The sequence below is a fragment of the Gobio gobio genome (assembly GCF_949357685.1).
Source record: "Gobio gobio genome assembly, chromosome: 1".
In the NCBI taxonomy this organism is placed as follows: domain Eukaryota; kingdom Metazoa; phylum Chordata; class Actinopteri; order Cypriniformes; family Gobionidae; genus Gobio; species Gobio gobio.
In genome coordinates, this window is record NC_137097.1 from 39,285,708 (window position 1) to 39,298,464 (window position 12,757).

The following is a 12,757-nucleotide window of genomic DNA, read 5'->3' on the forward strand; positions in this document are numbered from 1 at the left end:
TGGTTCTGTATGGTCAAGCTCTTTATGTTTGGCAGCATTCACAGTCATGGACAGCACCTGTCAGGTAACTAAACATACTCTTTGATTGGTCATCTGAGATGTGTGAAAGTCCTCCTTCATTAGTCAAGTTCTAGTTTCACCAACTACTGTAATACATTTATCAAATGTTCCAAGGGATTCATATATGGTATTCATGGTATTATTTTTCTTGACTAATTTTGACAATTGAACAGACTGTTCATGTGATGACTTATACAATGAAATGATGCTGATACGTTTTGGAGCGAACGACCATTAGACTGAGACTCAAACAATCAGTTTAGATCAACAAGATCTATTCACTTGGAAATTGTGCTAAATGTAGGCTACCTGTACTTAATCATTTGCAAAAATGTACTGAGACATTGAGACATGTACTTAGACATTTGCAATTTGATGAAATTAATGAGAAATGCTATTCTGTTGTGAACAATTGCCAATTGGTTTGGAGATTTGTCCATGTTGTTTTGAGAATGTCATTTCTGTTTCAAGAAATGAGCCAAACCAATGGAGAAAAACTGTAACCCTTTGATGCATGACACCCAGTACTGTGGAAAGATCTTTAAAAGTTGTTTTTAACTATTTAGGGTGTGATTTTACACCCAAATAACCATGAGTGCTTGACCTTTGACTCTTACTCATATTTCTAATTGACTGTTATCTTTATGTCACTGTATTTTTTATCACAACATAAATTCAAAATTGTCTGACAACTACTATCATCTTTTATATTGTGGAATACATGAGTAAAACTTTGCATGAGCAAAACTTTGTGGAAAAAATGGGCCCAGTGCGTTAGTACAATGTTTGCTACCCACCACAAGAAGAAAAAGAACAGAAGAAGAAGAGAGATCTATGCACCAAACCAAAACAAGAGTTCAGATGGTAAGCAAGAGCTTGCTAGTAGCCTATACGCTGAGTTACGATTCATTTTTGTGACGCGCTCCACAACTGCACGGAAAGGAAAACGGAATGGTTTTACAAAAGCACAAGGTTTTGTTTTTATTGTGAGTGTACACAAATAAAAAATAGACCCTTTACAGTTTTGAATGATGAGTATTTCAAGTCATTTCTGTTGATCTTTTGGCATTGTGCAGATTTGTGTCGTTGAAGTCTCACTACAGTCCAGTGATGAAATATGCATGTCCTGGAAATGGGAAACCTCAGGTGCCGCTTCACTCACCGTATTCTCATGGAAAGGAGAAGTAGGTTCTTTTTCTCCATCTCGCTCATCTGTACATTATTTCTTGAAGAAGCATAATATTGAACTTTGTGATGCATTGTCACAGTATGTTAATGAACTCTAACGCGAAAAGAAAACTAATCATTGCACAAGTTTTATTTTTCATTATTCTATTTATTTTGTACTTTATAACACAAGAGATGCTTTTCAGTCTTGTAGCTGATTGTGACAAATACCCTTTGTTTTTTATCAGCCCTACAAAAAAATTATGACCTATGCAACAATGCATTCTGTTTACTGCTTAGTGCTTAATACACTAAAGTAGGCTTTACTGTACCAGAGGGGACTAAATGCCGCTAGGTGGAACAACTGTAATTTGCAATTTGTCTGTTCAAAATAAACGAAAAGAAATAACAAATACATTCATAATATATGTTTATCAGAAATTTTAATGCATTTTCCAAACTGTCACACATTAGATTGATTAGGAAAATTATTTTAAATTATTATTTTATAAATAAAACAAATTATAATATATATGTATGGAAATGGAAATGTTAATATATATGGTCTTTGCAGACTAGATCCTGTAGCAGATGTAGGCAGGTGGAGCTGGGGGAGTTGGAGGGTTTCAGAGGAACTGCAGGACTAGCTTACAGCAAACAATGAACCAAACTGTTTATATGTTGAGCAAGCAATCTGATTGGCTGCAGGATCAACCAATCAGCTTGTCATGGCCATTCATGTGCCATCCGGGAATGATGTGATTACTTGCAGACTACATGTAAAGGACCTATCAGCCTGCGCCCTTGACTGAAGTGATAGATAGATAGATAGATAGATAGATAGATAGATAGATAGATAGATAGATAGATAGATAGATAGATAGATAGATAGATAGATAGATAGATAGATAGATAGATAGATAGATAGATAGATAGATAGATAGATAGATAGATAGATAGATAGATAGATAGATAGATAGATAGATAGATAGATAGATAGATAGATAGATAGATAGTCGGTCGGTCGGATGGATGGATGGATGGATGGATGGAGACTGTTTCCTCAATTTTTGCCCACTCATGTTGCAAGACAACAGGTCAGAAACTTCACAAAAGGCTTCAAAGAAACCTGGCTGATGAAGTGTATAGGGTGATGAGATGTCCTCTTTGTTCTTCTACTCCGACTTCTATGAAATTCTGACATACAAGGAAAATGTATAGGGAGAAAGAAGTCTGAACGTGAAATGGACATTTGGTCAGTCTAATGAGGTTCATTAATTAAATACAGCAGTGAATCTAATCTTTGCAAGTAAACCTGTGAGAGGCCTAAAGTCAAAGTCTTTTGAAAAAATTTAAATAATGTGTCAGCAAGTTAGTTGCAGCAGTGCTGTGTTTCGTTCCTGTGGTATTGGGAATGTCTCCCATCTGCACCACATAAGTAGAAGTCTTCACACAACACCAGCCACTGCCACAGTATCACTGTCACAAAAAGGAAGGAATACTGCTGATATCTGAGCCTCTGCATTACTGAAACCAGGCCAGTTTGATGTTGCAAAGGTATTTTAAAGTAAATTATTAAAAGAGAAAGCTTGTGGAAGGAAGGATTCACTTTCTAATATTGCACATCTGACAACTATTTTGGATTCACATTGTTATAGAAATAGCTACACCCATGTAAAAATGATACAAAGTAGTTTGTCGCTTTACATGTTGGTCAGACAGTTTCTTCCTGTCTAAGTGGGCACTTCCTGGCTAGAAAAAGTAGAATACAATTTATATGCTGTTAGTCTAGCTTTGCGATACAAAAGCATATAGTATTAGTTTAAATAGTAAATAGAATAGTATTATTCATAATTTGAGTATCTAGTAACACTACATTTAAAAGTTTGTGGTCAGTAAGAGTTTGTTTTAAAAAAAATTACTTTTATTCAGCAAGGATGCAAATTGATCAAAAGTAACAGTAAAGACATGTATACTGTATATTACAAAAGATTTCAAATGCGGTTCTTGAACTTGAGCTTTTTCATAAAAAATGTTTCCACAAAAATATGAAGCAGCACAACTGTTTTCATCATTGATAATAATATTAAATGTTTCTTAAGCATCAAATCACTTCAGAATGATTTCTGAAGGATCATGTGACACTGAAGACTGGAGTAATGATGCTGAAAATACAGCTTTGACATCACAGGAATAAATTATATTTTACAATATATATTCAAATAGAAAATAATTATTTTAAATTATAATCATTTTTCATTTTTTTCATTTTCCAGCAAATACATTCAGGCTTGGTGACCATAATAAGAGACTTGTTTCATAAACATTTCTTTATATACATAAATGCTCCTAGCCCTTAAGAGCATACCTCGGGTCTTTAGTGACCCGGGACATCATTTACTACCCTCCTCCTCATTCATTTTTTTAAGTTAGACATCAACCTCTTCCTCAATCAATTCATTATAAACAACATAAAAATAAAAACAAAAATACAATTTTAAAAGACTGCCTGTTTTCCCATTAATTTTTTGGTAACAATTATAGGGTCGTTAACGACCCAAAGTGTGAAACAGTGTAAGTATATTTTTTCTGCACAACAATAATTGAATCTTTGATGACTGAATAAGTGCAATTCACCTTTATTCCACAAGGTGGCAATGTCTGAAACACAATGATAAAGTGACATTTCACTCACAGTTACCGCAGGCAGAAAACAAAAGAATAGGAAGAATCATCAGCAAAACTTGAAATGGCTCAGAGATTTACTGCAGACAAGAACTGAACACAATCAAATATTACTGTCACTGTCACTTGATGCTGGATCTGCTGAAGCAGCTGTCAGAGATCAAAATATTGATTTTGAATGTTTGAGATGATGGTGAATATGAGGCAGATGCTGAATGTATTGGGAAATGAGCTCTGACAGTGATGATGGTGTAAAACATCTGCTCAAACTGAACCCTTACAAGCTCCAAAAGATAACAAAATATGCTTTATTTTATTCTTCTGTAATTGTTACTCTAATATCAGGAGAGTTTATTGCGACAAGTAGAGATCCGTGTTAGATATATATCCGGGTCACTAAAGACCCAAATATGTAATAATGCATGAATAAAACATGCTTTTAAGGGTTAAACTTTTCATATATATATATGTGTTCCCTTTCAGTGACTAAGCACTTGCATTTCCCATCAACCCCCATGCACTGTTTAATCCCCCACAACCTGTCAGCCCTCCGCCTCCTTCAAGGACAGAGGCTGAGGTATTCCCAGTCTGTTGCCATCCTCCTCCCCGATGCAGCATTCAGTGATAAACAGCGCGCGTAATGGTATCTTCTGCTGCCACCCTGAAGCCTGCACCTGTCTCAATGTGCAGCAACTCATCTCTGACTCATTGAGTTGGCAAAGTTCAGAGCTGCACTGAAAGGGAGTTGCCAAGCTTGACACCTACACACAACCGTCAAGACACAGTGGCAAATGAAGATGCCCTCTGAGGCCTTTATTTTCCTTGCCTCCCCTTAGACAATTACACCAGGGAAGCGCCCTTGTTTATTCTGCATTTTGAGGCTATAAAGTGGTAGCTCTGACAAACAGGTGAGAGCAAGAGGCCATTTACACTTGGTATTCGCAAGCAATTCGATCACATGAGGTCCTAAAATGTTTTGTAATCCTATCGCTTCAATCATATTTTTAGGAAGCATTTGTTATACGCATCCTGTGAAAGCAATATTCATAAATAAATGTGCTGCTGTGTTTTGTCCTGATTTTTCACAGGGAGCCTCACTGTGTTTATAGTTCATTTAGCTGTGCTCACTCTATTAGACACCGACATTATGCAGGGAAAGGGAGGGTGACAAAATATACTGGCGAAAGTGAGGTTGTGGGTTAACTCATCTGCAAATTCCTTCCTCCATTCACTTTGCTCAATCGACTAACTTAATTAGAGCACTAAATATAGATCCATGTTGCTTACTGGAATCAGACGAGCCGTTACGTGCTTAGACCAGCTAGCTGACATTAATCTAACAGCAGTTCGTTCTGAATCCAGCAGCACCTGTTTTTACAGCTGAGGCTCAGCAACAACAATGATACTGCAAAACTTATCTCGACCTTTACATATTTCTGCTAAAGCATTACAGGAGAATCCAAAACAGAGCAGATGGCAAAAATTCAAAAGACACAAAATACACAAGCTTGTTTTTGCATAACAAACCTGGTCAAGTTTAGGTGTTCCCTTTATGGAGGTTTAGCGAATGCTCGTGGTTTAGGGGCAGCTATTAGTAACAACCTGCTAGAAAAGAGAAAAGCCTGTTTAAATATAAACCTCTAATAATTCCATTAAGAGCTCCTCTGTTCTCCTGAAAGAGCATGACGCTAGCAACACAAATGTCACAGTTCGATTCCCAGGGAATAGATATACTGATAAAATGCATCTCTTGAATTCACTGTAAACTGCTTTGTATAAAAGCATCTGACAAGTGAATAATGTAAATGAGGAGTGTAACTTACGATGTGTCTAGAGGAATAAATGCTGATCTGACCACTTCCACTACTGTATATGAGTCATGGCTATTTAGATCATGGAAACCCATTTATGGATTTTTACATTTTCTTGAGCAGTGCCAACGAACAGACATAAACATAGAAAATAAATGTAGACTAGTTTAGAGTTTAATATTCAGTTGGTAGAAAATAAGTAAACGTATAAAATGAAGAAAAAGCTTAAGACCAAGAGTATCATTTCAAGCATTTTAATACAAACTTAATAAACTATCAGTCCCTCTTTACATGTAAGACACTGACTCCAAATACTTTGTTATACTATTTGTTTTTTGTCAAGTATTGCACAATGTTGGTACAAAATTAATATACGATTACATTTTGTCCATAGTATAGCAAAAATCTTTGAACTCTTAACAGAAAATACAACTCTTGTTTTTACTCTTTCCCCCTCCCCCCAAAAGCAAATATTTTTTAAATCCCAACACAATGGAATATTCTGTACACAATCTTTAGAATAGTTGATGTTTTTAAAGATGGATTTCATTTTACAATTTCAATTAAAAAAAATATAACAAAAGCTGCTGCAGCCATCACAGATCACTGGAGTAGTAAAAAGATATAAATGCAATATGTCGTAGAAACAATATATACTCTGATATTTTACAAACTTTCTACTAAATTAATTATACAGTTAGAAAAAAGACCAAGAAATCCCTCATTCAGCATTCAGGCCAATCCTTGGAAAATTGGCTGTGTAGCTCTACCTTGAATACTATTAGAGGCCTTGATTTGTAGTTTTCGTCTTCATAAAGATATCTTAAAACAGTCAGTAAAAATAATTTTGTGCTTGGTTGGCAAAAGAAAACAACTTACAAAAAAAAAAAAAAAACAATATGAGTTTAGATAACTAAGCTTGATTGTACAACAAGCTTAATCGTAAAAAGGATGATGAAAATACTCAAGGGAACAACATTGATCACCCTCGGGCCCATCGTTTTTGACTTATTCACCGGGACTTTACAGTTGAAGTGTTTCTTTTCGATTTTCCTTTTTCCCATTTTTTTTTTTTTTTTTTTTTTTTTCCAAACGTGAACATGTTTCCCGTCACATATCTCTGGTCGTTAGTAGCATTCTCGTTTTCTAGTTGGCCATTACTGGCTGGAATTGCTGGTTAGAATACTGCATGTTGCTCAAGCTGAAATTCAGACTGTCCATGAGGGACTTCTCATTAAGGCCCCCATAGGCTGCAAACACATCGAAGGCATTATTGAACGGGAGAGGGCTGAGATTGAGGGACGTTTCCCCGGGGAACATTGCACTTGGGCTGCCCTGCCCCTGGAGATTGGGGAACACAAACTCCTTGGCGTTCGGTGACAGGGCAGAGGGCTTCTGCGCTTGACCGCCCAAGCCGACACCGTAGAGAGAATGCATCGATGTGGACATGACTTTCTGCTTCAAGAGATTGTTTACATTCAGGCCCAGGTTGGTGGGGGAGTTTCGGGCCACCTTGTTGGCATTCCGCCCATTGCTTTTCATTTTCGTGGAGCCGAACTTGGTGGCGGCGAAGGTGGCAGTGGTAAAGGTTAATGGTTGCGTGGAACGGCGCATGAAGGTGGGGCTGACCGCCGCCGACTGGCCGAATGGCGGGGACGGGGAACTGGAGGTGGGGGACATGCCTACAGGCTCAGTAATGGGCATGAAGACCTGAGCCTCTGGGTTAAAGCTGTTCTTGATCTCCTTGTCCAACTCCAGTCCGTTCTCATTACTGTCATCCACATAGAGCACCTTGACGGGTCCCTTCTCCCCAATCTGATAAGACACCTCAAAAGGATCGATCCAGACACTGAGGTCCTGAGGCAGGTTGTTGCGGACATCCTCAATGTCCAACCCACTTTCTTTGGCTGCTTGCTCTACAACTGGGTCCACTTTCTCCCCGACATGTATACACCTGAATCCAGACCCTTTGTATGGCTTGTCCGGGTACCAATGCCCCTCGTATTTCTGTTTCAGCTGTCGCTCCAACTCCTCGCCGAAGATGTTGACACGTCGCCTGGGCAGCTTATTGTACAAGTATGAAATGATGAAGTTGAGTGCTACTTGGATTTCAAGCTGCATAGCTGCTGCGCCGCCCTGGAGTATCACCGTTGGCTGTTTGAATTCTCGTATTGTGTTGTAAGCCACCAGAGGGCAAGGCTCAGCTGGAGCCAGGCAAATAAACAGAAACTTGGGGGAAAACGCTTCAAAACAAAGTGCTGGTTGCAGAGGGAACGTCTCAGTCTACAAGCGGCTGATTCACTTCCTAGAGGAAAGCAAAAAAAAACAACTAGTATGAATAACCCCGGTTGAAAATAATAAATACATTGGAACATGGTTACATCTTAAGAAATAGCTTGAATGTTTTGAACAAACAGCTTGCGCATTCATGGGCTCACACGCAGATTAGATTTTGCATATGCACACGCAAACAATCCCTAACACCATATTTCAATGCTACGGTTGAATTTTCCACACACGTAAAATTCAAGATTTATTTATTATCACAAAGGCAGTCCTATAATTGCAGTTTACCATTAAAGGAAGGATGCACTGGGACTCGCGGAGCTGGTAGTGTTATGTAATAAGTAACTTGCCCTGACTAGACCCTGCACAAGTGTAACCAATCCACTGCTGTCGTCATAATCGAACTTTATCGTTAGCATGTCATAAATGTTTGTGAAACTGACGGTGTCGTGAGCAAATCCGACAGAAGAATGCGAGACTTTAATAATTAAACCTGAACGTGTCACGAGGAGAAACATAAACCAGTCAGCACGCGCACACACGGTCGTCGATTAAGCGAATTAGGGGGATAAATGAGCTTGAATCTTAAACCAAACGAATAAAAATGTTCACATTAATCTTTGGTAACCAAATATAAAAGCAAACTGTGTTTCGTTTGTACATTTAAAGCGAGTACAAGACGTCAGAGATCGTATCGTCGCTCCCACCCAGTTCACAGGGTAAAGCGATAGCGGGGACATAATGTACAGTTTGAAAACAGATATATGCTTTATCATTAATGCATGAAATGCATCATACGAGGTATACATCAAAGACAAGACAGCAGCATATGCTATATTCTGTGACATTCGCACTAGATATGCCGACAAATTGAAATGTAGCCTATATCATATTCTATGGCGTTTGTGCATTTGCATTTCTATGTAAATATCGTATATCTTCTGGTGTAAGACGGTGTTTTGCCATAGTTGGCAATCCCTCCCAGCTTAGTCTACAGCCCACGACTGACGCAGCAAAGCTGCCTTCATTTAAATTCTCTTAAGGTTTCACTAAACTATATAACAGACAACGCTCTTGCAATGATCAATACTGTTAGTGATCACTTAAAAAAACCGGACAAACCAGAAACATAGCAATGCAATAAATGAAACACTTACTTGAGTTTACAAAATGATGGTTTTCAGTAGTTTGCAGTAGCCTTAACTAGTGCAAATAGAAAAATTCAGATATAAATACTTTCTTCACATTAAGTTAACATAAAGGTATTCCAGTTGGTAGACTTTTGAAATGTTTTTTTTCTTCTTCTTCGTCTTGTCTTGCTCCCAATTTTCTGTAAGGTATTTGCAGTTTCACCTTCCCAATAAGCTCATCTCCACCCCCTCTATCTGGGTGTTTTACAATTTCGTCCCCTACTGCTGTCATCCGCCTCTATATATAGTTTTCCTCCGCCACGGGCACGCGGTGGGCGGTGATGCGGTTCCAAAGGTCACAACAATACGAACATCGAATCCACGTATATGATTGGTCAGGCTTGAGCGAGAGGCGGGCCCTTCCACTGACGCCCCTCAATCCCATTGGCTCATTTTACAATCAAACAAAAAAAGGGGTAGATTTAATAGACTTACGTTGAGCACGTCATAACGGCTCCTTGACGTCACGCGTTACCTAGTACCACAAAAAAGACAGGCTATTCATGGAGGTATCGTATTTCATTTCCATGTTCATATTTCGCAAACATGACTTTTAAAGCGACATTTATGCCCCTAAGTAGATCAAATGACTGAATAAATATAAAGGCAAAGTAGTGAGCTGACATGGCAGTAGACTAACGTTAGAGCAAAGCTTGATACAACCTTAGCTAATCTGTTTGTCACTATTTGCTTGAATAAACGTGGAAAGGCTGCTATTGTCGAATGGAAAATTGCATTCGAAATTCAATTTCATGAAATGTGACTACAGAAAACGTATGTGTTTTGAAGAAGCACAATCAAGGGGAGGTTTCCTTTTCAACGATAGACCTGCATTTGAATACATTTCCAGGTTAGCAATGTTTTGTTCAGATCAAAGAGTACACGCACATATAATATTACAAAATGAATGTCAAACAAGAATCTGGTTAATAAAACAAGACAAAACCAACGTGGTAATAATTTTATCACTGGCAGCAGGAGAATGAAATCTCTCGTTTTTGATTGGCTGCAGAGCAGACATGAGTGATGGTGTATGGTGCTGATTTCGTCATTTACCTATATATTTAAAGTGACAACCATTTATATATACACATTTATATATATATATACACTTTAAATTCACTGACGTTAATACTAAACAATGAAATAAAATGCTGCCTGGTTCTGCTTATTTAGGTATTGTTACTGCAATCCCTTGACATTACGCATAAACCCAAATGTATATGTTAATTTTTTACATTACATTACATGGTTTTATGCTAAATGACAGGGGATTGCAGTAACAATACCTAAATAAGCAGCAGAACCAGGCAGCATTTTATTAAGTTTTAATGATTTTAATATGACTTACTTGAAATAAGTGTAAGTTATCTTGATGCATCCCTGGTTGAGAACCACTGATCAAAATGTAGATCCTTTTAATACTTCCTATTATTAATTATCAATTAGTTCTGATTACTTTCTGTCATTTTAATGATATTGTATCCGTGGAACTTTTAATGCAGTGTAACTAATTTGGCTGACGTCACCGTTAGCTCAAATAAGGATCACACATCCCATTATTATCTGCCCGGGCAACCAGCCTTAATGATGGGGATATGATGGGACAAGAATGGACCTGGGGTATGACTCAGTTAGACATCGCTCTGACAGTGCACTCCCTGTTATTTATACAGCAAACAACCTACCAAAAGCCGGTCGTGTGTTTGTCTGGTCAGAGGATTGCAGTATGAAAGGCCACGGAGATAAAGATTTACATGTGCCCGTTACTGTTTTATTGAACTTTGGTGTTAGAAGCTACCTTCCACAGCAAATGGCTTCAGACTTCAAATGATATGTAAATGAGTTCACAACTGCCTCAGTGAAATAAAACCTTTGTCTTCTTTACTCTTTGTAATGTCAGTTATATGGCTCCTGTTCATACAGTTAAATTCTACCTTTCTATATTAATGAGATTAACTTACATTTCTACAGGTGAAAGAGTGATTTATATGTATTAAAGAAATTGCATTTATATGATCTTTTCTGTAATCTCTTAAATATCGCTTTTTTTGCTGTATTTTTGATCGAATAAAAGCAGCCTTGAAGAGCATAAGAGATATCATTTATAAACTCAAACTTTTGAATGCTGTAAAAGAGAAATCTATCCATCTATTAGGGATGTTAATGATTAATCGATTACTTTTTAATAATACATTTAATTGATAAAACTTATCGATCATCGATTAATCAGGGTCATGCGTGTACGTGCTACTCAGCGGCGAAACACAGGAGGAAAAATGAAGCAAGCGCACCAGAGTCATGTTTGGGAGCATTTTACAGCTAGAGTTACACCTTCATTATGACTATAAGTTTGCATAAGCATTCGCAGCCTTTTGCTTTGTGCAATGTAAGTTGTAATATTGTGTTTATTTTGTTGTCTGGCCATCACCAGACCAAGCTCAATTTAAGGTTGAACATTGGTCTGGGGAGTCTACTGTGTATTTTCTACTGCACAAGGAGGCGTGATAAACGAGCATAAATTAAATGACTCTGCACGCAATTGGATAGTCCTTCAACCAATCAGACCTCAAGAGGCTTGATCAACGGGCAACGACCCATCGCTTCTCTATCTGTCATTGTGTTAAACCTGCCAATAGCGCGCCAGGTGGATAAGCCAGTCTGTGATTGGTTCCCGCAAAAGTGTAACAGAAGCAGTAGAAATGAATGTACAGGTTTCCAGACTGAGTTGCAGGGCGAAATCAAATCGCCGGCAGATCAGGCTTGGTTTACCCAGTCTATTTATTTTGTGTACAACATTGTGAATGTTTTTGTTTCATCGCGTGGCCTGTGCACACCGGGACGTTTATCTTGCACGCTTATCGGCAGCGTTTTTCGAGATGTTTTTCTGCGCGTCTGTGTTCACACCCAAGCGTTTTTCACTGGCGATGCGCCGAGTGAACGTGCAAATTCAGTAGATGGCACTCCCGGTACACAAGGTGGTGCTGCGGCACTTTACGCTTCTGACACTCGCTTGTCACACAGAAGAAGAAGAAGAGAGACAGTATTTACGTGCTTGCCAAAACCATTCACACACTTTTTGCTAACTGGCAAGCAGCATTAGCAGCTCATCTTCTTCTTCGTCTACTTAATTCCTCTTCGTCGTATCAATGTGTGCTCGGCCAGACCGTTTTGTAGGGCTGTAATCAACCAAAGAAAATCTTGGTTGACTGAAGTCCTGAAATTTTCGACTAAAAATGACATTAGGAAAAAAAAACGTTAAATGAATTAGCTTCAGTACTTGGTGGCCTTGTTGTCTGCCTAAATGAATTATAAATAAACATAAAAAACTAGTAGGCTATTTGCAGTATATTAAATAGTTTGAGAGCTGATTATTTTGCACTGAAATGAGTCTGACACACGAGTCTGTCGGCTCTCACAGCGTTGCATCACGTGCACCTGCGCAATATCATAGCCTATGACTTCCGAAAATATAGTACTATGTGTTGTCAACTAGTGATATCATCACAAGAACTTTTGAGGAACATGCAACATAATTTAGACAATTGTTTTTGTCAT

General features: G+C 38.1%; 1 protein-coding gene across 1 annotated transcript; it reads right to left on the reverse strand.

The window, feature by feature from the left end:
• Positions 1-5,876: 5,876 nt before the first annotated feature.
• On the reverse strand, positions 5,877-9,461 carry tob1a (transducer of ERBB2, 1a). The gene is made up of 2 exons (XM_079820826.1): positions 9,167-9,461; positions 5,877-8,028 (listed from the first exon to the last, which is right to left on the reverse strand). Exon 2 carries the CDS (start codon positions 7,842-7,844, stop codon positions 6,870-6,872), a length of 975 nt encoding a protein of 324 aa, XP_079676952.1. The 5' UTR covers positions 7,845-8,028; positions 9,167-9,461; the 3' UTR covers positions 5,877-6,869.
• Between the last annotated feature and the right edge of the window lie 3,296 nt (positions 9,462-12,757).